Genomic DNA, 27,328 nt, shown 5'->3' with positions numbered 1-27,328 from the left:
AGTGTTTGGCTGGGAGCACAGGTGTGGCTCATCAGAAGCCCTCCAGCAGGTAATGGTGGTAGTACCTGCCTCCTATGATGCAGCCCAGCCTGCTGTGCTCAACTCCGCCTCCCCTGCTCTCTCTCTCTCCAGGGAGGTGCTCAGGTGGCACGCGGTCCCTCAGCGAGACACCACAACAGACAGAGACTAATCCTAAACTTTCTAACTTTATCCTCAGTAAAACAAATACAAGAACCGCCCCACCAAGTACTCGGTTGTGGGTCGGCAGACGAAAATGAAGGCAAATGTGGTTTGATCAATAAAAATAGCAACAGATAAAACAGTAACAGATATTGATCATGCAGAATTTGTAGGACTCCTTTTATGATAGTTTTGGAATTATTGTGAGGTTGACCTTTGACTCCGCATTGACTCTGCAACTGTTAAAGTCTTTATTGGCAGTAGGGGGGAAATAAAGTAGCTTTTTGTGATCGATACAAATTGGAAACCATCCACATGTATAATCAATGAAGGGTCAAAATGCTACACGGTGCACAGTGCTGATAGCATAAGGACTCATCGAGTCAGACTAGTTGTTTTGCTGTGTATATTTAACTCATGGGCAACTCCAAACTTTAGCAACACATTTATTGTAGGTGGGAATATTGGATCCGACTGTTCTAGCGGGTTGTATTGATTCTGTTTTTCTTTCTTTTTTTCTGTCAGATATGAGAGGACTGTGTGTGTGTGTGTGTGTGTGTGTGTGTGTGTGTGTGTGTGTGTGTGTGTGTGTGTGTGTGTGTGTGTGTGTGTGTGTGTGTGTGTGCGTGCGTGCGTGCGTGTGCGTGTGTGAGGGAAAGAGAGATAAAGAGCAACAAGAAGAGCATAATGTGTGTGTGCATGCATGTTAGCACGGATGGTCCCTGACAGACAGTGTTCTGGGAGCAGGCCCGGGTGATGCTGTCTGACCGCACATTGACAGACTGGCAGCCAATCGATGAGGAGATGAAGTCTGCTGTTGGTTCATTGACCTGCGGCGCTAAAGCACACCTGGAGGTCATCATCTCATCTCACTCTGGACTGCCAGGTCAGCACTAATTGATCCCTGCTATACGTGTTTCCTGTGTTCAAACCGCCTGTGGCTGTGAATAACCTGGAACGCGTTGGGATGAATACTGTAGGAGGGATGGCACTTTCAGTGCCATTATTTGTATTTCCATATTGTGTATGTATTATGTGGCAATATAAACGATATAATTTGTGTTTTTGAAAGGCAGCAGCTGCTAAAAAAAAAGCCAACAAAAAAATGTAGTGTCGAAAATATAATACAATCTCTAATTTAGATATTAGATATGATTTTATATATCCATAGTTTTTTGTGAATAAATGTACAGTAAGTGTAATATCGTGCTAATCATGAAACTGTGATTATTTCTCTGGTACCTCTCGCCAGAGGTCGCTCCAAATGTCACACTTAACCCATTCTGACCGGGCACCCATTTTGGTGTTGGCATCATGTTATGCTTTAGCTATTGAAAAATAGCAGATCTACAAGCTCATATCGCGCCACCGAGTGGCGCGATACGAGCTTGTAGGTCTGCTATTTTTGAAAAATTCGAAGAACGACTGACATTTTTAGAATCTGATCTCAGGTCAGAATGGGTTAATCAGATCAGTGTGTGTCCCATGGAAACCTCGTATGAATCTGATCTCAGGTCAGAATGGGTTAAAGTAGCAGATCAAGTGTTTATGGAGGGAAAATATGACACACCCGCCACTTGTTATTGCTAAAATATTTATTCGACTATAACTGACTTCACCGTGCCTCGGAGAGGCCAGAATGCTATGCGGACAGATAACACATTAACCGAAGTTCATAGAAGCAAATCCTTTTCTCACATAATTCCCACAATGGACTGTTAGATGATATTTCTCAAACAAAATGTCCATGGTCATTTTATCCACCACGTGGATTTAAAAAAAGAAGTACTTGTTTGTTGATACAAAGCACGGCTGTGGGCGTATATAACTCCGGGTCGGGAGGGTGACTGCATTTCTATCAAGGTTGTCAGAAATCCATTCTTCATTCTGTTCCCTGCTAACAAGCACTCCCCCCCCCCCCCCCCCCTACTCTCAAGTCTGGCATCTGGCCATTGCGTTCTTGTGATCCAGTTATCATGCAGTTTTGAACACTCACTCTTATCAAGGTGAGTGTTACTCGATACACGGCTTGGGGCCGCCGCCTCTAGCTGCTCTGCCAGGGCAGCTAATCAAAATGTAGTTCAACTCCCTGCAGCTAAAATAAGTACCGGTATGTTCTCTCCTGCAGTTTCAAATGCAGATCATGTCAGTATCATGGTCAGTGGTACAATGGTAAGTATCATGGCAGTATTATGTCGGTATCAGGTCAGTATCTCTTCAGTATCATCGTGGTCAGTATAATGTCAGTATCAGGTCAGTATCATGATCAGTATCATCTGAGGTTTTTGTCAACCTGATAGAATGACTTTTTTTTTAATATTTTTTAACTACATTCTTTAGCATGGCATTACATTATGTCGGTATCAGGTCAGTATCTCTTCAGTATCATCGTGGTCAGTATAATGTCAGTATCAGGTCAGTATCATGATCAGTATCATCTGAGGTTTTTGTCAACCTGATAGAATGACTTTTTTTTTAATATTTTTTAACTACATTCTTTAGCATGGCATTACATTATGTCGGTATCAGGTCAGTATCTCTTCAGTATCATCGTGGTCAGTATAATGTCAGTATCAGGTCAGTATCATGATCAGTATCATCTGAGGTTTTTGTCAACCTGATAGAATGACTTTTTTTTTAATATTTTTTAACTACATTCTTTAGCATGGCATTACATTATGTCGGTATCAGGTCAGTATCTCTTCAGTATCATCGTGGTCAGTATAATGTCAGTATCAGGTCAGTATCATGATCAGTATCATCTGAGGTTTTTGTCAACCTGATAGAATGACCTTTTTTTAAATATTTTTTAACTACATTCTTTAGCATGGCATTACTTTATGGCAGGGATACTCAAAAGGATTTACCTGTGGGCCATGAGTAGCTGTCTGTCTGTCTATGAGTAGCTGTCTGCCTGCCTGCCCAATTGTCTATGAGTAGCTGTCTGCCTTCCTGCCTGTCCAATTGTCCATGAGTAGCTGTCTGTCTGTCTATGAGTAGCTGTCTGCCTTCCTGCCTGTCCAATTGTCCATGAGTAGCTGTCTGCCTGCCTGTCCAATTCTCCATGAGTAGCTGTCTGTCTGCCTGTCTATGAGTAGCTGTCTGACTGCCTGCCTGTCCAATTATCCATGAGTAGCTGTCTGTCTGTCTGCCTGTCTATGAGTAGCTGTCTGCCTGCCTGCCAGCCAGCAAGTTGGTTAACAGAAAATAAATTGTTATGGCTGAGTAAAATAAAATACAATAAACACAATTTGCCTGAAAATAGATTACCCAGCTATGACCTTTTTCATGAAAAAAAATGAGTAGTGATATGGCTGACTGAGTAAAATAAAACAATCTACCTGAAAATAGATAGCTATAAGTGAAGAGCAATTTCCGCAATTTCCGCAATTACCATTTCCGCAATTACCATTTCCGCAATTTCCATTTCTGCAATTTCCTCAATTTCCATTTCCACCATTTCCGCAATTTCCGCAATTTCCGCAATTTCCATTTCCGCATTTCCGCAATTTCCGCAATTTCCATTTCCACCATTTCCGCAATTTCCGCAATTACAATTTCCGCAATTTCCATTTCCGCAATTTCCGCAATTTCCATTTCCAACTATTAATGGCAGCTGGGTTTCATCATTCAAATAAAATAGAATTCTGTCCGTTTAGCTATAAAATTATGTCAGGGAATAGGGATACACAGTATATGTTTTTATTTTCGTTCGAGTAATAGTACAACTCTAATAGTATTACTTATAATAATGTAATTAAAGATAACTTCATTCAGATTTATTTATTTTTATTTCATTTTCCAGATTTTTTTTTTCTTCTTTTTTTTAGATTTTCATTGGTGGGCCAGTCATAATGGTCCCGCGGGCCTGATGTGGCCCGCGGGCCTGAGGTTGAGTATCACTGCTTTATGGTCTTAACTAACCTGATACATGCGTTTAAGATTTTCTTTGTAACGGACCCCTCTGAAATGTAACAATGAACAAAAGCATGATGCCTTGTCGGGTGTTTTATTATTTTAAAGTGTCACCACACATTAACCCTGGCATCAGACATGTTTCAAATGTATAATACCCCCCCCCCACACACACACACACACACAGCACGCACGCACACACTCAAAATAGGCAATCTTTACAAGCTTCTGAGCTTGTAGGGCTCAAGTGGTTACGCAATCAGATACAGGCAACATTCACAAAAGACTCCTTGTGAACCAAAACTTCCCATACAGAAATCAGTGACAGATTGAGGAGCCAGGAGGCAGCGGTCTCAGAAGGAGGGGAAACTTTATTCATAACACAGGGTGCTGACGGAGAATCATCAGCTGAGCTTCTATATTACAAGTTTGATCTGCAAGGCTGCATAATATATACGTTAACGTATTTGGAAATAGCAGTGGCACTAGAAACACGCTTAAACAGACCCCCCTTTTTATTTACATTTTCTTCACTTTTCTTACAAAATGGTACAAAGAACAATACAAAATATTTGTGCTGTTGACAGTTTTACAAAAAAGTGTTTTGTCTTGATAACTGTGCAATGATTCAATTTTCTTTCTTTTTTTACCTTTCCTTCTTTCGAATCTATGTGAGTATGGTACACCAGAATTCATTCTGGCTGCAGCCTCGGTCATGCGGGCTGCAACACATTTTAAAACATTGTATGGTTATTGTTATAGAACTCTTCTGTCCATTATAAAAAAAGACACATGCAAATAAAAGCTCAAATTGTACAGTTGCATTTTGCCAACTTGATCAGTTTAGTTTCAAGCAATTACTACATTATGTACACTCAAACTTGAGCAATATCCGGGCACCTCGAATTTGACCCTGCTGCTTTTCTTACACAGTAAAATCATCAGTGCCAATTTAATATCCATATACATTACACACGCACACAATTAAATGAACACTCAGGATCTTACAATGTAGTGGTCTCGGCCATTGCAGAACTCCTTTCTAATTGCTGCTTGAGCGCTTCATGTGAATCTCCACTGAAGTGAGACTAATTGTCTGTTCAGGCTAACACCAGAGCCATAGAGAGAGAGAGTCCCAAAGACTTCCATTGTAAATGAAGAATATTCATATTCATAATATTATTCATATTATTAAATATTCAATCATTTATTGACCAAACCAACTTAGCTGATTTGAAAATTTCAATCGGTATAATCAGAGATAATGAGAACAAGAAGATTATGGAAGTAACGCTTGTAGTGTGTACCTTGGTTCCAGTGTCAATCAATCGTAATGGGTGTTTAAGCACGCTCGCTGCATGAGCTAAGCGATTGCATTGCGGTGAGATCAAAGAATATAATAACTTTCAACCCGTCAAAAGGGGAAGCTGACTGGGTGGAGGGGCCAGGCACGCCTATAAACAGTTGTAAGACAGTTAACTGCCACAGTCTTTTCAGTGCTGGCCCTTATTCTGAAGGTCAACTGGTCCCCAGGACGTGAACCAGAAGTAACACGTGGCTGTGTTGAAGTCCCACACGATCCGTTCTTTCACCAAAAACATACATTTTGTATAACCATTTTGTTTTGCTTTAGTTAGGGGCCATGGTCGCCTGGCACCCTATAGAACCATGCATATGTGGGCGAAGAGCGCGATCAATCATAGACCCACTGAAAAGACGGCATGACGGAGATCTCCGTCATCGGCGGTGAAGCGTTGGATTAAATGTTATTAAAAGCTAAACTTTGGGACATGTCACAAGGAAGGTATGAAATGCAGCAGTTATACCGTCATTATCCAGCCTCGTGCTAGCGCCGCCCTATGGATTGTCATAGAAATGTCAACCGCACAGAGCGAGAACTGATCAATCACTTTTCCTTCACTTTGCATCCCCAGTTGCATTTGGGGTTAGGTTTAAACATTTGAATCCCAGTATGCCTATTCTGGGGAGGGGGGGGGACATTCACCAGAAATAGCTGATCGGCTATTTTTGGTGAAGAGATTTGGTGTAGACAGAAAAAAGCGGTCCAGTACAGTTGTAACGGAGGTCAGTTTTACTAAGAATAGTGTTTAAGTGGTGAATTGAGTCCATCAATGGACTTGCTGCTTCCTTATCACAGATATTCAATCATAACATTCACTATCACGGCATTGTGTCATTCTGTATATCGTCGCTGTGGGGCAGATCACATTTATCTCCACATATAATCTTTTGTTTTTTCCACAATGAATGCCCATTTTTATATAATAGTGTCATGCAAAAGTAGTGAGAATAGCTGATCTACAAGCTCACGTTACAGTATGCGATGCATTGAACTTCATAGGTCTGCTCCTTTCACTATTCTTGAAAATCTTTGACAAATCTGTGAACATTTTTGTCTATTATGCCCAAAATAGAAACGGCATGTTCTGTCAGAGGGTTATATACATATTTAACCAATGACAAGTATTAACAAGAGCGATATTATGTGAAAGGGGCCGTGAAACTGTCATTTGCCTCAAATGTGCAAATCTGCTTTACTGCTGGACCCCCTGTCAGGTCTGACGTCTAAGTGTTTAGGGAACATAAAGCATTTATGAATCAATAGTGCATCTGTGGCAGCAGGGCGCTCATAGAACACTCACATACAATAAGGCCTAGAAGGGTGAATGTGGTGGGATAATACAGTAAATGTTGGTTTCACATGATGGGGCAGCAACATTTCTTTACTCCATAGGGAAGCCAGCCTTGAACTGCGGCATATACACACACAATTATGGCCATAAGCTCATATAGAAATCTCGTAGTTCCTAATAAATGCACGTGGCTTTCAGTGGTGAACTGTACCTTGCTGAGTATTGATTGACGACAACACGATCTGAGTGGGGAGAAAAGAGCGTAGAAATCATATAAAAACACAAAAAACAAACCTATACAACAATCATTTGACAAAAATAATCCTAAATAACAGAATGTGAGATTCTACTAAACTGTGTTGAACAAAGAGTAAGTAAGACTCGTGACAAAATATAAGACCTTATCCAGTGGATAGCCATGTAGGCTGTAGGCTACTGAAAGACCAAAACCTCACTGTCAGTTTCTGCCTCACGAGTTGCAGACATTAGTCTGTGAATCAATGATATAACTGTCCTGTCCTGTTAAAATCAGCAATCCTTCCCTTGTCTGCGCTGATACCACTCTGTTTGCCTTTCACCTCAGGACAATGTGACGGGCCGGGGGTGGGAATCAACAAGGAATTATTACAATTATTACAAGGCAATTATTAGATAAGATCACGATGTTGCAATTCGTTGGGATTTGTATTTGTTCACTTGTGTTTCATTAGCCATAATGTGACAAAATAACTGTATATAATACCAATATTGATACCAATCGTGATGAAAAATAATTGCTGAATTTACTTTCCCGGCTCTAGTAGAGTGTGTCGACATCATCTTGTCAGACTTTCTGAGCGTCACTAGGTATCTCGTACAAGGCGATGAGCAGCTGAAAGGCAGTTAGGGGAAAGCAGAGCGGTTTCACCTCTCATCAAGGACTTTGTGGCGGCTCACTCGGAGTCGTCAATGTCATGGAGATTACTTCCGGGGATTCATCAACCCCTTAATTAATAGAGAGGATCTGGAAGGGGGATTAAACACACAACCCTGACCATTTCCTATCCAACCCACAAGCGGAGGCACTCCTAGCACCCAGCGTTGAGGAGCTGTCAGTAGAAATCACATTCTCTAGAAACACTAGAGCTAACATTTAAAAAGCAGTCCAATGGGCACATAAACAATCGGAATGGAATCTCCTAATATTCCCTGTTAAACGTTTTGCATATTTAAATAATTTAACAGCAAGACTATATATGTTTTTTTAAATATGAATTCCAGTAGAATGAAATATGATTAAGAAGTCTCTTGGGTAATGTGATTCCTTTTAGTCAACTCTTTGTGTGCCAGGTATTATTGATTTAATTCAATCACCAGTGCCAGTGTTTTTAGCATTTTTAGTGGCATCAGCAAAGCCATATGTTATCCATAGCTCTGTGCAGATCTTCAAAGAGCAGATCTCACAGTCTTTTTCATGAAGTTTGTAGTTCTTTCGGGGAGTGTTCCTCACTCTACTTCTCTGTACTGGCAAACATTTTCAGATGAATGAAGAGCCGTCTGAAAGGAGACAGATTGTGAGTGTTGCCAAGTCCCTGGCTGAGGCTCAGCTCTCTTCCTTACTATGACAGGGACTGGCAACAGAGATTGTACGTCAAAAGTTTGTCATAACACACTGAAGAAAAGAGAAAATAACATTGCACATGAACGCAAACACGATTAAACGATATGGCTCACGCAATTCAGTATGTAACGCCGGGGCTCCACTGGGTGCGTCAGCGTCGCGTCTCCGTCACCGTCAGGGAATGTTCCCTTTTTAATCAATGAAGGGTGGCTCCACTGCCTGCGTTGCGCTGCGTTCGGTGACTGCTTTCAAATTGCCCCGGTTAGTTTTTTGAACCTGCGCCACACGCGTCACACGCGCCCGGTGGAGCCCCGCCGTAACCCTAGAAGAAGTGTTTGATGTAATCTAAATGTTTATTTTTTACTATTTTTTGAAAAATCAAAGAACCACTGACATAGAAACATAGCTTTTTCAGAAAACTGTCGGGATGTAGAAGACATTTTTAGAATCTGATCTCAGAATGGGTTAAATAACCGTCATATATCAGCAACACAAGTGTTACAGTAGGTGCGAAACAGCTCAAAAGTAACAAGTGCAATCAAAGCCACAAGGACACATACTGTACTACAGTATATATTATTCTCCAATGTTGTTCCATTCCTGTGATTAGATCACATTCAAGTTGGCTATGATATAGGAGCTCAGATGTGCCAGACTCCAAAAATAAATGATTTGTCTGTAACTTACAATGAGCCATTGTTGGCTTATGTACAGTATGTCTAAACAGAACACCCTCATATTATGTCAGTGATGCCTCCAAAAGCAGCACCAACATGTGCCATGGCTACCACGGCTCTGCAGAAAACACAAATGACAAGGGAACGTCCAAGTTAAAGGGTCAGGGGATATGGTGGGCAGGTAAGCCCAGAAAATGGCAACCAATCCTGAGTTAGCAGGAGTCTGCAAGATACGCACCACTGAAGGCACTTCTTTAACAACAGTGCTTCTGTTCTAAGTAATTCAAGTTCAAGAAAGACTGAGCTAAGGCCTTCCACGCAGGAAGGACTTACATTTCAGAATTGTTTCTGTCTTTTCTTCTCGTCAGACAAAGCAAGCAGCGGAGCCTAACGTACACGTACTGTATCTGCACAAACGAGAAGAACAGGGCTTTTGGTGAAGAAAGACTTGTGAACCCTTATCAACAGTAAAATGGCTCACATCTTAAGGGGAGTGTGGAAAACAGAAGCTCAAACTCCAATGAACATTACATCGGACACACAGCTAACACCTGCGTCTCACATAAAAACATAAAAAACAAAAAAAAAGCACAAAAAAAGCAACAAAGTACCTGCCGTCCAAAGCTCTATTCTCAGTCTGGGACAGTTTTAGAGCTGGAGAGAAGGCTAAGAAATGGCATCCAGAACTGCCTCTCGGCACGGTCCACTGTGGCAGATCATTTGATTGGTCGGTTGGTCAGTTAGTTTTTCAGTGTGTGAATGTTTCATTATGTGTGTTCAGGAACAGCCCTGATTTGTTGGGGGAGATAGAGCATGGCAGGCCAGCTGACAGGGCAGAGGTGTGTGTGTTCGTGTCTGCACGTGTACGTATGTGTGTGTGTACGTATGTGTGTGTGTGTGTTGGAGCACAGAGTTTAATCGTCGTCGCCTCCTCCATACATGTCCGCCAGCTTTTTGAAGCGGGGGCCCCAGTCGTTGAGGTAGTCATAGTCTTGGTCTCCTGTGCTGGAGGAGTTGAGGGAGCTGACGGAGCCGGCGGTGGAGCCGCCGCCCTCGTAGTCGAACACCAGCAGGGAGTCGTAGGGAGGGGCCGTGGGGTCGTTGTCCGCTGCTCGTAGACCCTTGGACAGCACAGAGAGAAAGGAACACAGCCGTCAGTATCCACCAGGCTATGAGACACAAGAATGCAATGAAGTTAAAAGGAAAGATGCATTGAAGGCGTATTTTGAATTACTACACCAGGTTGGGCACCGACCGACTCGGAAATGATGCCTGCTTTTAAGATGCCCCAACCAATTATCCATTGTACGCCTTGTCGGGGGTTCCCGTCAGTCTGTGTCCCTTTTATGTCCGTATATTTGGATTTCAGTATCTGACACGTTCAAAGTAGGGTTTTTAGAGGCAGAATTGGTATGGGGTGCATGCATTCTAGGTATTAAAGGTAGGGAAAGTGATAGAGTAACAGTAAGAGGACGAGTCTCCCTGTATCTCCAGCTCTTTGGTAAACAGAAAATAACGTTTCAGGTCGGGCTACCAATCGTATCCAATCAATCAGTGTGCAAATGGACATTTTGGCCAAAGGCTGGCAGTGGCAGTAGAGGAAAGGCCATGGTGGCACTAGAGGAAAGGCCATGGTGGCACTAGAGGAAGTTTCAAGCACACTCTGGCGAGCAAGGTCTTCTAGATAATATCTGGGAGCAAAGTGGCAGATGAGCGGAAAACAGACCAACCGACAATGCCGTCCTTAGAGCCCTGTCGCTGTTGAGAAAGAAAAGAAGGGGGAAAAACACAAAACACAAAAAGCGAAGGACAGGATACAGTTGAGGAAACCATGTCGATGCTGTTCCATGAATAGACATTTCATCCACTTGCCTCCACTCCACTCCACCCCCTCGGGGATGTAGTGGGTGGCCAAAACACCATGTGTTTGTTGTGCATGAGTTTTTACCAGGCTGCTGGAGAAACATCAGGTGTTTGTGACAGAGAGAGACAGAGAGCATGAGAGGGCGAGAGAGAGAGAGAGAGAGAAAGGTGGGTGGTGGATCAAGCTGAACAGCTGCCAACACTTGGAGTGTGAATGAACAGTCACGAGCCTGTCAATCAGCGTTTTCTTGCATGAGTGTATCAAGATTGTGTGTGTGTGTGCGTGTGCGTGTGCGTGTGTGTGTGTGTGTGTGTGTGTGTGTGTGTGTGTGTGTGTGTATGTGTGCGCGCGCGTGTGTGTGTGCGTGCGTGCGTGTGTGTGTGTGTGTGTGTGTGTGTGTGTGTGTGTGTGCTGTGATACTGTAACAGTTGTCATGAAGAACACAACTCAACCAGCATACTTGGGCTTGCAGATTGAACAGCATCCAACAAATCGTAATTACATTAAACACATAAAAGAGCGCATGGAGAAATACTGACGACTCTGAAACTACTGTGATATTTATGAATGTTTTGGTACGTGCGTGTTTCTTACAGCTTTGTGAGGACATTTCCTGATTCAAGGGATTATTTTACCTGTCGCTGGAGGTTTAGCTTAGGGGAATTAGAATGAGCGTGTGGCCACATTATGAAGCTCACCTCATGGATGAAGTCTCCTATGTCTCCAGGGTGGGGGATGAGAGGCCTGATGGGATACTGTGACTCAGGGATGATGGGGCGTTCGTCCACCCTGCGGACACCTGGAGGCTTACTGATGATGTGTTCCAGAGAGTCTGGCTGCTGAAGCTGGCTCAGGTCATAGTCCTGTCACAGGGAAACAGCTGGATCAGTGTTGCTTGTTGAGACAGATGCTACTGTAGATATGTCATTTAGATAGATGCTAGGCATGTTGTGTACACAAGTATGTTATTTAGATATAATGTAAGGTTTAAGGTCTACTTGTGCTCCTAGTTAGTTTGTAGCACATACCTGCCACTGTAATTCATCCACCCACCCCTGGTGTTGACTGACATGGGTTAATTTCTCTTCACTTTGTAATTTGCAGGAGTCTACTACATGTCTACATTGTAAATGTGTACCCAGGTGTTCCAACGAGGAGTGTGTACCCAGGTGTTCCAACGAGGAGTGTGTACCCAGGTGTTCCAACGAGGAGTGTGTACCCAGGTGTTCCTAACGAGGAGTGTGTACCCAGGTGTTCCAATGAGGAGTGTGTACCCAGGTGTTCCTAACGAGGAGTGTGTACCCAGGTGTTCCTAACGAGGAGTGTGTACCCAGGTGTTCCTAACGAGGAGTGTGTACCCAGGTGTTACATCATGTCAGTGCACTCACCTGGTCCTCCTCGCCTCCTCCCTCCTCGTCGTATTTCAGGATGTTATCTCGGACGTCGTCCTCAGGATCGATGAGAAGCTGCTTCGTCTGCCTCTCCTTTTCTCTGCGCTTCATCCACACCACGAACAGAAGCACCATACCTGTAGGACACAGCCATCATGTTTAACTTCAACCAGGTGGTCCACACTGCTACAAAACACCATCATACTGGGCTACCACCCCTCAATCACACACACACACACACACACACACACACACACACGTACGTACGTACGCACGAACACACGCACGCACGCACGCACGCACGCACGCACGCACGCACACGTACGCACGCACGCACGCACGCACGCACATCAAGTTTCATATTCAGCTGGAAAGCAGTACAGCTGCAGGTGCGGTTGTACATGAATCTCAAATCTGTTTTAAAAGTGCATGAGTCCTGCAACACATGGGAATAACAATACCAAGCAGCATAATGTGTTTCCAAGACATATAGCAGATATTTACCCTAACACACAAAGACTTGTATGTCAACAGATGCAGGAGAGGATTTCAACCACCGAGGCATTCATTTATAATACAAACCACTGTACTGTTTATGTTACAACCTGCTGAATGTTTTATGACGTCTCCCAACACACTGCTTGGGAGAGATGCCAAACAAAGAAAATCACTGGCAACTCTGACATTATGGCTGCAAGTGAATGTGCGTGCGTGCGTGCATGCGTGCGTGTGTGCGTGCGTGCATGTTTACTTACTGAGAAGAATGATGATGCAGATAAGTATAGAAATGATGGCTCCAGTGCCCAGCCCGGCTGCAGCCACAGCCCCCAGGGTGGTACAGTCTCCGTTCTCATCGCAGGGGCACACCTTCAACCTGATGATAGACCTGTTGGACAGGGGAGGGTTCCCCGAGTCCGACACGACTACAGGGACCTCGTACATCCCCGGCTCCAAATACACCTGGTACCTCAAACCCAAACGGGCATAGTCCCCTGTGACGAGAGAGAGAGAGAGAGAGAGAGAGAGAGAGAGAGAGAGAGAGAGAGAGAGAGAGAGAGAGAGAGAGAGAGAGAGAGAGAGAGAGAGAGACAGAGAGAGAGAGAGTTGCTATTGATGAAAATAACACATAAGACACATTTATTCAAACAATGGTCATCTGGTATTAAATCAACAACTGGCATGTCAGTTATTATTCTGGGGAAACTGTGTCACAGCTACAATAAATGCTTCGGTGTAAGACAAAGATAAACACTCCTCACTCAGAGGCGATGCTTCATGAAAGTACACTTTTTGGCTGAAAAGCTATCGTCTATAGGATGAAAAAGAACGGAGAGACATTCAGTTGTCATCGCTGAAGGCGGCACGTCTGCCGGAACTATGTACTGTATTTAATACTAAACTATGGCATTGGAGTTATACGTTTGTGGCATCTCCCTTAGACCTGGTGTTCCTGAAAATTGCACGCACACTTCTACTTTCTTCCACAAGCTACTGTATGCCTATGAAAGGATTGCAGCGCTACAGATCTGTTCTGGTCTGAGTATCTGGTACTAGTGCAGCTAGGGGTGGGTCCCAAACCTCTGGACCAAGCAGGTACCGAACCGAACATGCATGCGTACTCATGGTTATCCATTACAACAATTCAATTTCGGTTCTAACTATCGGTTCCTACAGACGTGCGCTGTCACACGCTAATTATTTATTTATTTAACAGCTAAATCCGGTGAAACACTGGTGTAGAGTAGCTGCGTGTGCGAGCGTATCTCTCTCTCTCTCTCTCTCTCTCTCTATGCAGCATTGACAGGGGAACGTGGGGGGTGGGGGGATCATTTGGGGGATAACAGTTACTCTTCAGCCAGTCAATCAGTAAGACAATAACACACAGCTGAGTGATCAGCGAACGGCCGCTCGCACATCAAAGGCTCAAGAGTCTCACAGCTGTAGGCTACAGAGTCGCTAATTAATTGCTCTGTCTGCACTCCCAATGCACGCAGTTGGAAAAGGAAAGAAGGAATCACATGGAAAAGGAAAGACTCACTTCTGTCCGTGACAATAACCAATTCTACAGTTTGAATTGTACACACGCACATATAGAGCAAATATGTGTTGCAGACTTGTAGTGCTCCTCAGTCTGAGATAGGCTTTCTTTAGTTATTGTCAAAATGTGTTGTCACTCTTATCCTCAACGTACGTTTGAATAAATGTTAATATGTTACTCTATTCATGACATGTCTTAACATGACATGTCTTAACAAAAGCAGGTGTTACATAAAGGTACATATCTCCAGAATGGAAGATGGTAAAATCAATACTTTTTTCAAATTGGAGTGGACAAGTTAAGCTTTCTTTTGAGGTATGCTGTGTGATTCTCGCTATAAGAGAACATTTACTGTCTGCCTAGGAAAAGGTTGGTCATCCGAAGCTATCATCGTAGCGTACAGGGTAATCAGTTTGTGGGAGTCGTTAACACGCTTTGAATTAAATTGACTATCGCAATAAATAGGAATACAACGTTGACCTATTATTTTAAATAAACATTATAATAAGTTATTTTGTACCATTTGGAACCGAATTAGGGAACCATTATAGGAACCCGGAATCGATAAGCAGAACCGGAGTCGGTACCGGATTCACAAAAATCCCAACGATACCCATCCCTATAAGTACAGCCATGATCCTCTGCCTACGACCTCTCCTCACCGTTGATCCGGGTTATGGTCCAGTTACGCCGAGCGCTGGAGGGGAAGCTGGGCAGCTCGAAGACGAAGGGTCCAGCGTTGGGCTCGATGTCGGCGTCGACGGCCGTGATGTTGACCCCGTTGGCATTCCTGTTCACCCGCTCACAGATCTGAGCCTCCTTGGGTACCAGCGCCGGGGGGTTGTCATTAATATCTATCAGGTATATCTGCAGAGTTCCCGTCCCGCTGGCCGCAGGAGAGCCTGGAAGCATGAACGAGAGCAGGAGGAGAATATGAGGTCCACAAGAACACAATGGAAGGGATTGATGGAGAAGGAAGCGGAGAGAATGAGACGGCCAAGCGAAGGCAGACAGGGAGAAGGACAATAATGGTTGGACGGGTGGATGAGATGAAGAGCAGGAACAGAGAGGAGAGGGAAGAGTAGGGCAGAGAAAACAGTGCAGTCAATACAAACCTGTAGTGAACGAGAAGCTCTGCTCCAGATGGAAGCAGAGAGTTTGTATTTGTCAAATGAGAGAGATGGAAGAGAGAGGCCAGAGGAGACTTTCTGTTTTTGACAGAAATACTTCCGACATTTCTGTTTTCCACCTCTGCTCTTCCCCTTATGCGACCAAATCAAACCCTTTTCCCACTCTGTCAGCAATACACAGCACACCCAAACACCCAGAGAGGCACAGAGGTTCAGTAATGATGACTGTAACATAATAAAACAAGTCTGTGTCTGGGTGGTGATTTTTCAACACGAGAGGACCAGTCAGTATCTTGCACTGTCGGTCCGACCGATCACATTTGACCCGAGATTTGCATCTCCATAAATGTTCATTTATTGTTGTCTGACAAGTCGAAAATCTCCATGTACAGTATGTGCATTTCACAAAGTTTCTGTTGTGTCTGCCACAGTGGCGGAGGGTTCCTGTAACGACAGTGGGTGCCTACCTTAGAGTAGCCTATATACTTTAAGGTGCCCACTGCCCACCCGCCCTAGCCTGACACTCAGCCTGAATTTTAATTTCGTTTCACTCCATTATTCAGTCTGAACGCCCTCCCATCTACAGCCGTTTCTGGGATGGGCGTTGCCAAAGAGGCAGTCTTCGGTGATTGGTTCATACCAACCAATCAGAATAGTAGGAAAGCAGACGGCATTGTGTCAATCATGTGGCTATGGCTATCCTGTTTGCTAACCAAACAAACACAGCCAACGAGCGCTACTAGTATGTAAACAAAAGCGGTAAAATATTATATTTATACTATTAGGCCATTTGAATATAGGATACAATGAGATGGTCCTACAGGATGGCCTATCTGAATATAGGATACAATGAGATGGTCCTACAGGATGGCCTATCTGAATATAGGATACAATGAGATGGTCCTACAGGAAGGCCTATCTGAATATAGGATACAATGAGATGGTCCTACAGGAAGGCTGTCTGCTGTTTTATCACTTCCATCATACTTTCTGGGACAGTTCACTCTTCCGTGCCAGTGAACACATGCATACAACGTGAAGGCACACGCACACACATCTCGAAGCTATAGTTGCAGTGATTAGACAGAAAAACAACATCAGTATCAGCTTTCCGGGGATATAATAATACAGAATAAAACACACCATTGAGAGAGCAAGCTAGTGTGTGTGTGTGTGTGTGTGTGTGTGTGTGTGTGTGTGTGTGTGTGTGTGTGATGGAAAAAGGACAGCTGTGGAAAAAAGAAAGAGACTCATGAGCAGTGTGAGCGGCAGAGCTGTTCATTGAGCGTGTCAGTGGTTGGCAACCCTTGGCTGCCCCAAATTAAGAATCATTTCCCCACCACGCCCCACCAAGCCAATGCTAGAGGGGAACTACCCCAAGATGCCACCGTGTGGCTGAGACAAGAACTGTAATTTACAAAGATTTATGCAAAGCCGACATATTCGTATCCACCAAATAAACATGGCAACAGAGCAAGATTTATTTTGGAGGAAGAGAGAGAGAGGGGGGAGGGAGGGGGGGTTAGGAGTGGGGGTCAGGGGGTGGCTATTGTCAATCATCCTGTTATTCCACATCACTGGATCAGGTATTGATCTTGGTTCTCCAGGTTGCATGCCGGAAAACACACACACACACACACACACACACACACACACACACACACACACACACACACACACACACACACACACACACACGCGCACACACGCACACACGCAAGCACACACTCTCTTAGGGAGCTCTGTATTCTCCAGTTTGTTCGAGGACATGCAGAAGCAGCTTGCTACAGCTGATAGGAGAATTATGTGGGCTTAACAAGCTTTTTAACAAGCTAAATAAATAATTATGTTTGTGTAAATTCATGGAAAGGATTTGTATTAAGTTTCTCTTATTGGTGGCAGCTGAGCAATTTGAAAAGGTAGCTTATGTTCTTAGAAGACAAAACAACAACATACAGTAGGTGTGTGTGCTGTAGGTGTAAGGCAGATGGTGCAGGAACGTGATAATATGTCTCCTTCTCAGACTGTCCACCTGTATGTATCTCTGCTCTGTCCCTCACCACCCTGTATGTATCTCTGCTCTGTCCCTCACCACCCTGTATGTATCTCTGCTCTGTCCCTCACCACCCTGTATGTATCTCTGCTCTGTCCCTCCTCTCAGTCACATCACCACCCTGTATGTATCTCTGCTCTGTCCCTCACCACCCTGTATGTATCTCTGCTCTGTCCCTCACCACCCTGTATGTATCTCTGCTCTGTCCCTCACCACCCTATATGTATCTCTGCTCTGTCCCTCACCACCCTGTATGTATCTCTGCTCTGTCCCTCACCACCCTGTATGTATCTCTGCTCTGTCCCTCACCACCCTGTATGTATCTCTGCTCTGTCCCTCACCACCCTGTATGTATCTCTGCTCTGTCCCTCACCACCCTGTATGTATCTCTGCTCTGTCCCTCCTCTCTCAGTCACATCACCACCCTGTATGTATCTCTGCTCTGTCCCTCCTCTCGCAGTCGGTAGTATTTCTCGGCGGCATCAGTCCGACGCTCTACCCCAAACCCTACACCTAACCATAGCCGGAGGCATGACGCAACGCATGGCATCAGCTGCATAAAACACCTGTGGCAGGCGCCAGTATTTCTCGGCGGCATCAGTCCGACACTCTACGCCAAGCCCTTACCCTAACCATAACCACAAGCACGACGCAACGCATGTCGGACCTAACGCACTGCCGGGGAAGCGAGCGGCAGTCGAGTGTCATAGCACCCCTAGTTTCCCCCGGCAGCTGCCGCCCCTTCTCCCGGCAGCGCCACGGCTGTTACTGGCAGTTTCCCGGTGGTTGCTGCGTGAAGCGGCGGCCACGAGATGGAGCGGCAGTGGAGTGACATAATCCCCCAGCACATGCCGCCCCTCCCCCCCGGCAGTTTACCGGCAGTCGCGGCGGTGGAGCGTGGATACCGAACGGATCGACAGAGCAGCGGAACGGAGCTGTCATAATCCATCCACCTACTCCGGCAGCGCACACACACACACACACACACACACACACACACACACACACACACACACACACACACACACACACACACACACACACACACACACACACACACACACACACACACACACACACACACACACACACACACACTCTGATTGGCCAATCACTGTTGTGTTATTTCTGGATAATGACCGATGAGCTCAATACCTAATCAAAAGCTCAGAGCACCTGCTGCGCTAGGCTAGTTTCCGGCCTGATTTTCCGCATGCGTTCCGTGATTTAGTTTTGTCACTCCGGTATATCAGTCTGGCCTATGGCCAGCCTCCTGTTTGACTCGTATTTCATAACGTAACCCATTACGTAGCGACGTTGTTGCTGATTGGATGTTGTTCCAACGAATCAGAGTATAGGGTTAGGGTATTTTCATCATCAGCCAGCGCCACTCTGTCCATTATTTTCTCACTGTTGAAAAAGTTAGCACCAGTTCGAGACTCAAGAGAAAAACCTACGGTAAAAAGTAAACTCTATTTGACTCAGTAGTCCACTATATCAGTTTCAGAGGGCCGGCCCTCCCATCAGGCAGAACAGGCAGTTGCCTAGGGCATCATGAGGGGAGGGGGGGCATCCACCAAGCAAAAAAAACAAAACACAGTGCTTTAGAACACAAGGGGGCATCACGAAAAATCCTGCCTAGGGCACCACATTGCTCAGGGCCGGCACTCAGTAGTACAAGAAAAATCAAATCAGTCTGAAGTGCGTGGTGCTGTACTGTACTCGTGCTGTAGTATACTGTACTGTACAAGCCCTCCTCCCTGGCCTTTGTGTGTGTGTGTGTGTGTGTGTGTGTGTGTGTGTGTGTGTGTGTGTGTGTGTGTGTGTGTGTGTGTGTGCGTGCGTGTGTGATGCTGCTCAACAGTGCCATCCAGTGGTATTAGCAAGGTGTTTCAGCTGTCCGTGCTCGCACACAGGGACATGTATAGGGACACACATAGCTGCGTATAGGAGTGGCTATAGCACCACTCAAAAATGCTAATGAAAATAATAAGGGGACGTTTGCAGGGCAACAGCAGTTGATATGATGTCAAACTGGTGTCCCCTAGGGTAGGTACCCTCACAAAAACATGCAGTAATCCTGGTCTCTAAACTGCCTCCCCCTGGCCAGCCGGGGCGCCTGATGGAGGGGAAAGGAACTGGTTGGAATAACGTGTTCCTTCCACGCGCTACGTCCAACCAGGGAAACTCCCCCCTGTCAGGTGTAAAGGAGCAACTTGGACACTCAGGCATGAAGGAAGCATGAGTTCAAGTCCGTTGCTCTCCCCAGGTTGGCGGAGGGTGTGTAGAGCCCAGGATCACATTAGATAATTGACACAGGGGTGAAAAATGGGTTACAAAATCGTGGGATAAAAAAAAATGTTTTTGTCCCAATCTGCTCCACAGACCAATCAGAAGCTTCAAGTCGGTTTCTCAGTTTTGGCATGTCCCGCCTATACCTTGGAGATACAGTGGGAGACGTTCCAGACTGAGCGGCGACGTGACAAAACACATTCACGGAACGCGGCTCAATCAGGCTGGAAAACAGGCCACCTGCTGCGCTGCTTGATTCTGTGCCGTGGCAAACATGACGCGCAAACATAAACAAACACGGAGTGTAATTTACACCAACACGTTGCTCTCGTGAATTTTTTGAAAACATTTGAGAGGGAGAAATAAACAATGCAGTCACCGAAAATTGGAAGGGGTCTTAAATGGAACACACGGGAGACTCCTCAGACACATCACTTTCATATTGAGAAAAACAGGCGGACTTAAAGGAGGGATAATGAAGGAGAGAGAGGGGGGGTAATTGTAAATGACAGCTAAACGCATGTATGCAAACACATTTGTGATGTCACACTCACACACGTGCACACACACGCACGCACGCACACACACACACACACACACACACACACACACACACACACACACACACACACACACACACACACACACACACACACACACACACACACACACACACACACACACACACACACACACACACACACACACACACACAATCTGACTGTCAGTGGTGATTCACACCCATCCCAACTCGAGGTAAACACACCAGTGCACTGTGCGTCAGTGATAAGACGCTCTTGGAGGGGGGGAAAAAGCAGATGCTTCTCGCTTGAGAAAAAATAAACTGATTGAGTTTGTGCTCGGCTAAGCTAAGGATCAGTATGGATTCATGGCTGCCAGCTCTAAGCCAGCTGTACTTCTCTCTGAACCAGAGCCAGCGAGCCCAGACTCCATGTCCTCCATGGTTCTACAGACACACAAAGTTCAGTCTGGAGTTTGGTTTTGGCACTGATTAATGAACTGCACTTTCATACAGAGATGAAAGGATAAAGGTTGTATGGAAATGAGAAGGATTAAGAAGAAGCACTCCTGTATAGGAGTGGAATGGAACACTGTAAGAGGCTTCTTACCATTGTCTGTGGCCAGGAAGGTGGCTTCATAGATATTGTTTTTGACATAGATGGACTCTCGGTCCAGGGTTGCCGTGGTAACGATCTGACCGTTGGTTCTGTTGATGGCCAACCAGTCTGCAGGGTCGTTCATCTTTGAATACCTGAGTGTGCACAGGGACACATCAATAGAGAAGTTACTAACACACCAAATACATTTCCTTTCATGCTACAGTATGTGTCTCACATACCAGCACACATCCCCCCCACACATACACACACATAAACCCACCCACCCTGACCTCACGGCTCCACTCAAGTTTAACATGACTTCTACTCTAGATTCTGCAGACTACAGTCAATTTCAGCTCATTTTCCACTCCCCATGTATAACGCACTGAAGCCAATTACCTCCTCTGTTAAGTACTACAGCAACCATGTGCATGCATGCGTGTGCATAATCTTTTGTTCTCATGCACATATACTGTACGTGTGTGTGTGTGTGTGTGTGTGTGTGTGTGTGTGTGTGTGTGTGTGTGTGTGTGTGTGTGTGTGTGTGTGTGTGTGTGTGTGTGTGCGCGCGCGTGTGTGTGCGCGTGTGTGTGTGTTTGTGTGTGTGTGTGTGTGTGCGTCCATGTGCGTCTCACTCCACTCTCCAGAAGTGCTTAATCTGCTCTTTCCATTTCCATCTGATGTCTCTGAATACCACCCCTCCCCCACGCTGGACAAGACCTACGCTGTAGAGTGTAGCATTTTTTGGTATCGGAAGTTGCAGCATTTTTGCACCTTAAGCTTAAGGAAACTACGTTGGCGCTTTAGAAATCAGTTTACATTCTCCGTGAATCAAACTAGTGTTGTGATTGGCTGAAAGAATATCGTATATATATCTGGGGTCAATACATCTGACGGATGTTCCGGCCCAACACTTCCGCCGATACACTCTCTGTATCCCCTCACCATAATTATGATCTCTCTGAACCTAGATCACCTCACCCATCTATTCATATTTTTTTCTCATTTCCTTTGCATTTCGGGGTCCATCGCCTGCAACCCTGCAGGCAGCGGCAAGCGTACCTATGATTTATGAACATGCAATACCAGTGTGTGTGTGTGTATGCAGGTGACGTTTCCACATCCATCTGATTTAATTCAGTCACAGTCAGCAAGGGGGCCACTAAGTCATTCTGTTAAGTCATATTGCCAGAAAAAATCGAAAAGGATTTGATCTCATTCTCATTTATATATGCTACGGATCAGGTCTGCTTATAGACAAATACATAATATGTATATACAATTAAATTATTTATGCGGGTGAATTTTTGTTTGTGGAGTGAGGGGGGGGAGGGATTTTCCCAGCAGGTAGTGGTTGAGTTCCTAGCGGTGTACAGGAAAGGGAATCAAAGAGGTGATATTCCTATACACTCCCGAGGTGAGCTGAGCCCTGACTGACTGTCAGACTGTGAAATGAGTGGCTGGAGCATGTCCAGCAGAGTGGGGTGAGGGATGCGAAGGTAGTAAGAGAAACGAGGGGGAACGCACCGTTACTGGTTACAGTAATTTGAACTGAATGTGTTGGCTGTTATCCTCAGCAGGATTTACCTGACACTTGAAATTTGGCAGTAATTGAAAAGGCATTATTTCCTTTTTCACCCGCATGTTGTTGTCCTTTTTCTGCCCTTGGTTCCCTGTCTCTCTAAACTGAAAGCTCCTCAAAAATAGAAATGTGACAAAGTAAAAAGGTACAAGACACTATTCTCGTTCACCATTGCACTTTAATTAGTCCCCCAAACAGTGCTCATTGCAGATATAATAAAACGTATGTGAAGTAAATTAAGCACATAATGACCCATCGACCGAGCAAATTTTCCTAGTCATTTAAGAGAAGATCCAGAGTATATTAGTCTTGTTTTTTTTTGTCCTTTCTAAGAAACCTTCAGGTGGGTTAGGAGCATGTCAGCAGGGTGCTGAACCAGATGCCAGTCTAGGTGTCTTGTCTTCAGGTGGGTTAGGACTTAGGAGCATGTCAGCAGGGTGCTGAACCAGATCCCAGTCTAGGTGTCTTGTCTTCAGGTGGGTTAGGAGCATGTCAGCAGGGTGCTGAACCAGATCCCAGTCTAGGTGTCTTGTCTTCCGCTTAATTAACTTTTAAGGTTAAGATGTTTCAGGTGGCTTTCAATTACACGGTAGGGCTAATTGGATCATTAGAACAAGAACAAGGTTTTTGGAAGGCAGCTGCAGTGTTGTTGTTTACAAATACCCACCATTAGCAACACCGCTGTGGGGCGACTGGCAGTCAGTGGCCAAGACTAACTTTTAATGAAGTGCTTTCTGTGTAGTTGGAAAGGTAAACACTTCTTGTTTACCCCCTGTGTTAACTAATTAACATACATTACGGTGTGAAAAGTGTTTTTATTCCTTCCCTTTCCTTATTGCCTCCCCGAGAAAAGGTCTATACCTGTATACCGAAGGTTGTCTCATTTGGGGATCGGTGTGTGTGTGTGTGTGTGTGTGTGTGTGTGTGTGTGTGTGTGTGTGTGTGTGTGTGTGTGTGTGCGTGTGTGTGTGTGTGTGTGTGTGTGTGTGTGAGAGTACGTGGGGTGAATGGATGATTAAGGCTGGCAGGTTTAGTGATGTTAGCAAGCAGCAGGGAGGTGGTATACAACATTTATTTTTCAAACCCATGACCCCGAGGATGAAAAATGCATCAGCTCAGGCACGGTGCAGTGGGTAATCATATGCGAGTGTCTCCAATCCCATGTGGACCTGAACGTGCAGCATCTGACAGATGATACCTCACTCTGCCCTCCCCGTCCCCCACCCTGCCTCACATCAACCCTCAAACGAACCCCTGTCAACCTGCTACCCCGTCTGATGAGCACCTGTCAGGTTCATACTATACTACCACCTGCACTCATCTCTCCACCGCCACACTTTTACGACTTCCGTAAATCTTCCTCACTCATCTCCAACATCCATTTTACATGAAGACGTCTACCTCTTTATGGGAAGATCCCAAACATAATTAGACACGGCGTGAATGTGCAGTCAACTTTTTGATAAACAGGAGCAAAGTTACACAAATTGCCTCCCTGGTGCGTTCACCGTGGGTTCAGGTCTGTTTAACGTATAACATTATGATACAGTGATCGATGTAAAGATTACAATACAGTGATATGTATGTGGTAATGGTATATACACTGGGCTCCTACTAGTGATGCACGGCGCGTTGTCCGCAGGTCCCGCGGCTTCACCCACGGGGCGGGCGGAATGCTTCAAGGTTTTCAGCGCAATTAATTACCGGTATATATTTTTATTTGGGTGTGCAGAACCGCCGTCGCACACAACGAAGTCGAAATATATAAATCGAAACTAGTGAGCACATGACATTCATTCATCTCGAGCGGAGAGCAGCGAGAGCTACACTGCTGCGATGCGCACGACGACTGAAACGAGTGACGTGAACCAACCGGTCCGAGACAGATCTGTCATGTCACGTATGTGTATACGTTTTATACTGTTCATTTCAAATAGCCTAATTTGTTACGACTCAGGCAGGAACGAGGGACAGTTACCTCTCTCTCTGTCTCTCTCTCTCTCTCTCTCTCTCAGTCCAGTGTCATTTCACAATTTTCAATCACACACACTTTCTGACTGACAGGCACTTCTAGGCAATCAAGCAAATGTGATACTTAATATTAATAACAGCAAAGCAAGCAACTGCTCATTTTACTTTGATAACCAGTAATTTGGGCTGCAGGGCAGACTGGGTGGGTAATTTCCTAGTGTTTAAAATGAGATATTCCTTTAAATCTGGGTAGAAATTAATACAAAAAAATTCCAGCCCTTGCCCTTCGAATTCCCTCTGCATGTCCCTGCCCCCTCCGCTCTCTCTCTCTCTTGAAAGCATGAAAGCAAAATGGCCATTCCTAGTCTGGAAACATAAATATTTTTCCATACATTATTTTACATTTTCCATACTTTTCCAGGTTTTCCATACTCATGTATGAAATGAAATTCCATACTAATTCAATAATTCCATACTCTGTCTACATATGCAGGTGACTAGAATTTGACATCAATCAATTTAGTCTGTCTTCAATTTCTCTTCTTAAATTTAGAGTAGACAATTATTTTGAATCCCAATTCAGTCATTATGACAATTAATTCCATGCTTGCCACTGCTGCAACATATTGGCTCACCTGCCAGTGACGATGCTATCCACTATAAATTAATATTTGTTTTACTAATTTAGGATTATTTTATTGAAATGCCACTGTAGGGTACTTTAGCCTGTTCTTAAAACTCATTTAAGTCTAGTTTTATTGATAAATCACACTCTTACTGTACTTGTTTTGTATTCAGATTTTACATTTTGTATTTGTCTTATGTTCCTTGTGGTAGCCTGCAGTATCTTGCTTTTGTTGTTACATGTCAGGGACAGGGTGAAAACTTGCATTCTTGCATACTAATACTACTGTATTTGAATGCCTTGTTCGTTCATTTACACAGTCCCTCTCAAATGAGCAAATAAAGTGTGTTAAGATGCTAAGTGTGTGTGTGTGTGTGTGTGTGTGTGTGTGTGTGTGTGCGTGCGTGCGTGCGTGCGTGCGTGCGTGCGTGCGTGCGTGTGTGTGTGTGTGTGTGTGTGTGTGTGTGTGTGTGTGTGCTTGTGTGCGCGCGTATGTGCGAGAGAGAGAGAGAGAGAGAGAGAGAGCACGCGAGAGAGAGAGCACGTGAGAGAGAGAGAGAGAGAGAGAGAGAGAGAGTTAATGTGCAAATGTGATAGGGGAAAAGGGAGGGGGTTGCATAAAGTGAATTAAGTAGAAAGAAGGAGAGAGAGCGAGAGAGAGCAGCTGGCGTCCTCCTAAATTATAATGTACACCCAATTTACTCTCATTTACTGTGAAATTAGCTGGTAAATGTGTTTACATCTTCTCCCCAGAGAACACGGGGAGGAAAGGTTTCTGGTGGAGTTTGAGCTTTGGGTGGAAGTAGGAGGCATTATTAATGTCACATACTGTACGCCGACCCAGGGTTCTGTCTGGCTCCATCCATGCACAGTTGTTATCAACAACCAGGATCCAACCCTATCAGGATAGGGTTGTTTGTACCAACCCTATCCTGATACTTCATCAGTTGTTGATAAGGATAATAGGATAATAATCTGGGCTGTCTTTTAAAGACAAACTGCACGTCGTAGACGTGTGTGCAATCCGAGACTCTGCTGTTTTTCTGAGATCAATATCAAGTAAATAGCCGTAATATATCCAATACTAACATACTTGAAAAATAAATATCTATTTCATCAACATGCAGGCTGTCAGAATGACGGAATTTGCTGTTCACCTTCATGCTTCCAGAGCACTATATATTTACGGACTTTGGTGATCTCATATTGCCTTTCTTCTAGCGCCACCCGTAGGCCAAAATCTCCGGTTGGTTGTTCAGGGGCAGTACAGACTCTAGGGTCTTGCTAGCAAAGCTTTTAGACTCTTTGTCTTGTTAATCCGTATTTTTTAAATAATTTTACCTTGTACTTATTTTCATATTTTTTCATCTCACTGCTGAGGAGAGAACAAGCTTTATACTGCCTGCCATGTTGCTATTGGCTTGTTGAATTATTGAGAAATAAATAACTTGACCTTTAGTCAACTTGCTTGGTTGCTGGTCAGCAAGCACAGTTGCACTGGCTATGGTTACAGAAATAGTCTTTAAGAAAAGATTATCAGCACTCACTTTGATCCTTTAACAATGTCTTGTTGTTCAAGTCATACAACAGCAGATCGTTTCGGCCCACAGGCCTTCCTCAGTGTGAATAAACATACAGGAGACATGACAAGTGTCACTTATAAAGGGACGGGGTGCACCGCACAAAGCAGTCCGGGTGAAAACTGTTAAATAGTAGTTATATCATACTGTAAACACTCCTTATTCATGCCCCTATTACTTCCAATACTCATGAAATTGTACAATAGTGGAGTACTTTATTTGACAATGACAATAAAGGGATTATCTATACTTTGACTCACGTGACCATTATGCAGGTGCATCTATAGTTAAGTCGACAGCATGATGGAAGTCAGCTGGTCATTTACAGTAAAGGTTAGTTCACAGTTGAAATGCAGAGTTTTAACATTCTGTCTGCCGTGTGTGTGTGTGTGTGTGTGTGTGTGTGTGTGTGTGTGTGTGTGTGTGTGTGTGTGTGTGTGTGTGTGTGTGTGTGTGTGTGTGTTTGTGTGTGCGTGTGTGTGTGTGCGTGCGTGTGTGTGTGCATGCATTCATAGTGTGTGTGTGTGTGTGTGTGCACTTATTATATGGAATACACACACCTTTAATTAACCCAGAATCTAGTACTCTTAATTAACCCTCTTAACCTTGCTACTCAGAGTGCTAGACTGGCTCATAATCTTTGCAGCCTTTGAGA

General features: G+C 44.5%; 1 protein-coding gene across 1 annotated transcript in view; it reads right to left on the bottom strand.

Moving 5' to 3' along the window:
* Window positions 1-4,468: 4,468 nt before the first annotated feature.
* Window positions 4,469-27,328, bottom strand: part of LOC308315984 (cadherin-4-like) — a 219,800-nt gene continuing 196,940 nt past the window's right edge. The window contains exons 12-17 of the mRNA XM_080764276.1: window positions 20,925-21,067; window positions 14,982-15,221; window positions 13,037-13,273; window positions 12,279-12,418; window positions 11,589-11,753; window positions 4,469-10,147 (exon numbers count right to left, since the gene is read on the bottom strand). Coding sequence (XP_080620402.1) covers window positions 9,941-10,147; window positions 11,589-11,753; window positions 12,279-12,418; window positions 13,037-13,273; window positions 14,982-15,221; window positions 20,925-21,067 — 1,132 coding nt within the window. The 3' untranslated portion in view covers window positions 4,469-9,940. The remainder of the gene's footprint in view (window positions 10,148-11,588; window positions 11,754-12,278; window positions 12,419-13,036; window positions 13,274-14,981; window positions 15,222-20,924; window positions 21,068-27,328) is intronic.

Source organism: Protomyctophum bolini, assembly GCF_963924005.1.
Source record: "Protomyctophum bolini genome assembly, chromosome: 5".
NCBI lineage: Eukaryota > Metazoa > Chordata > Actinopteri > Myctophiformes > Myctophidae > Protomyctophum > Protomyctophum bolini.
Note: the sequence above shows the minus strand (reverse complement) of the source record. Positions and strands in the feature narration are given on the sequence as shown.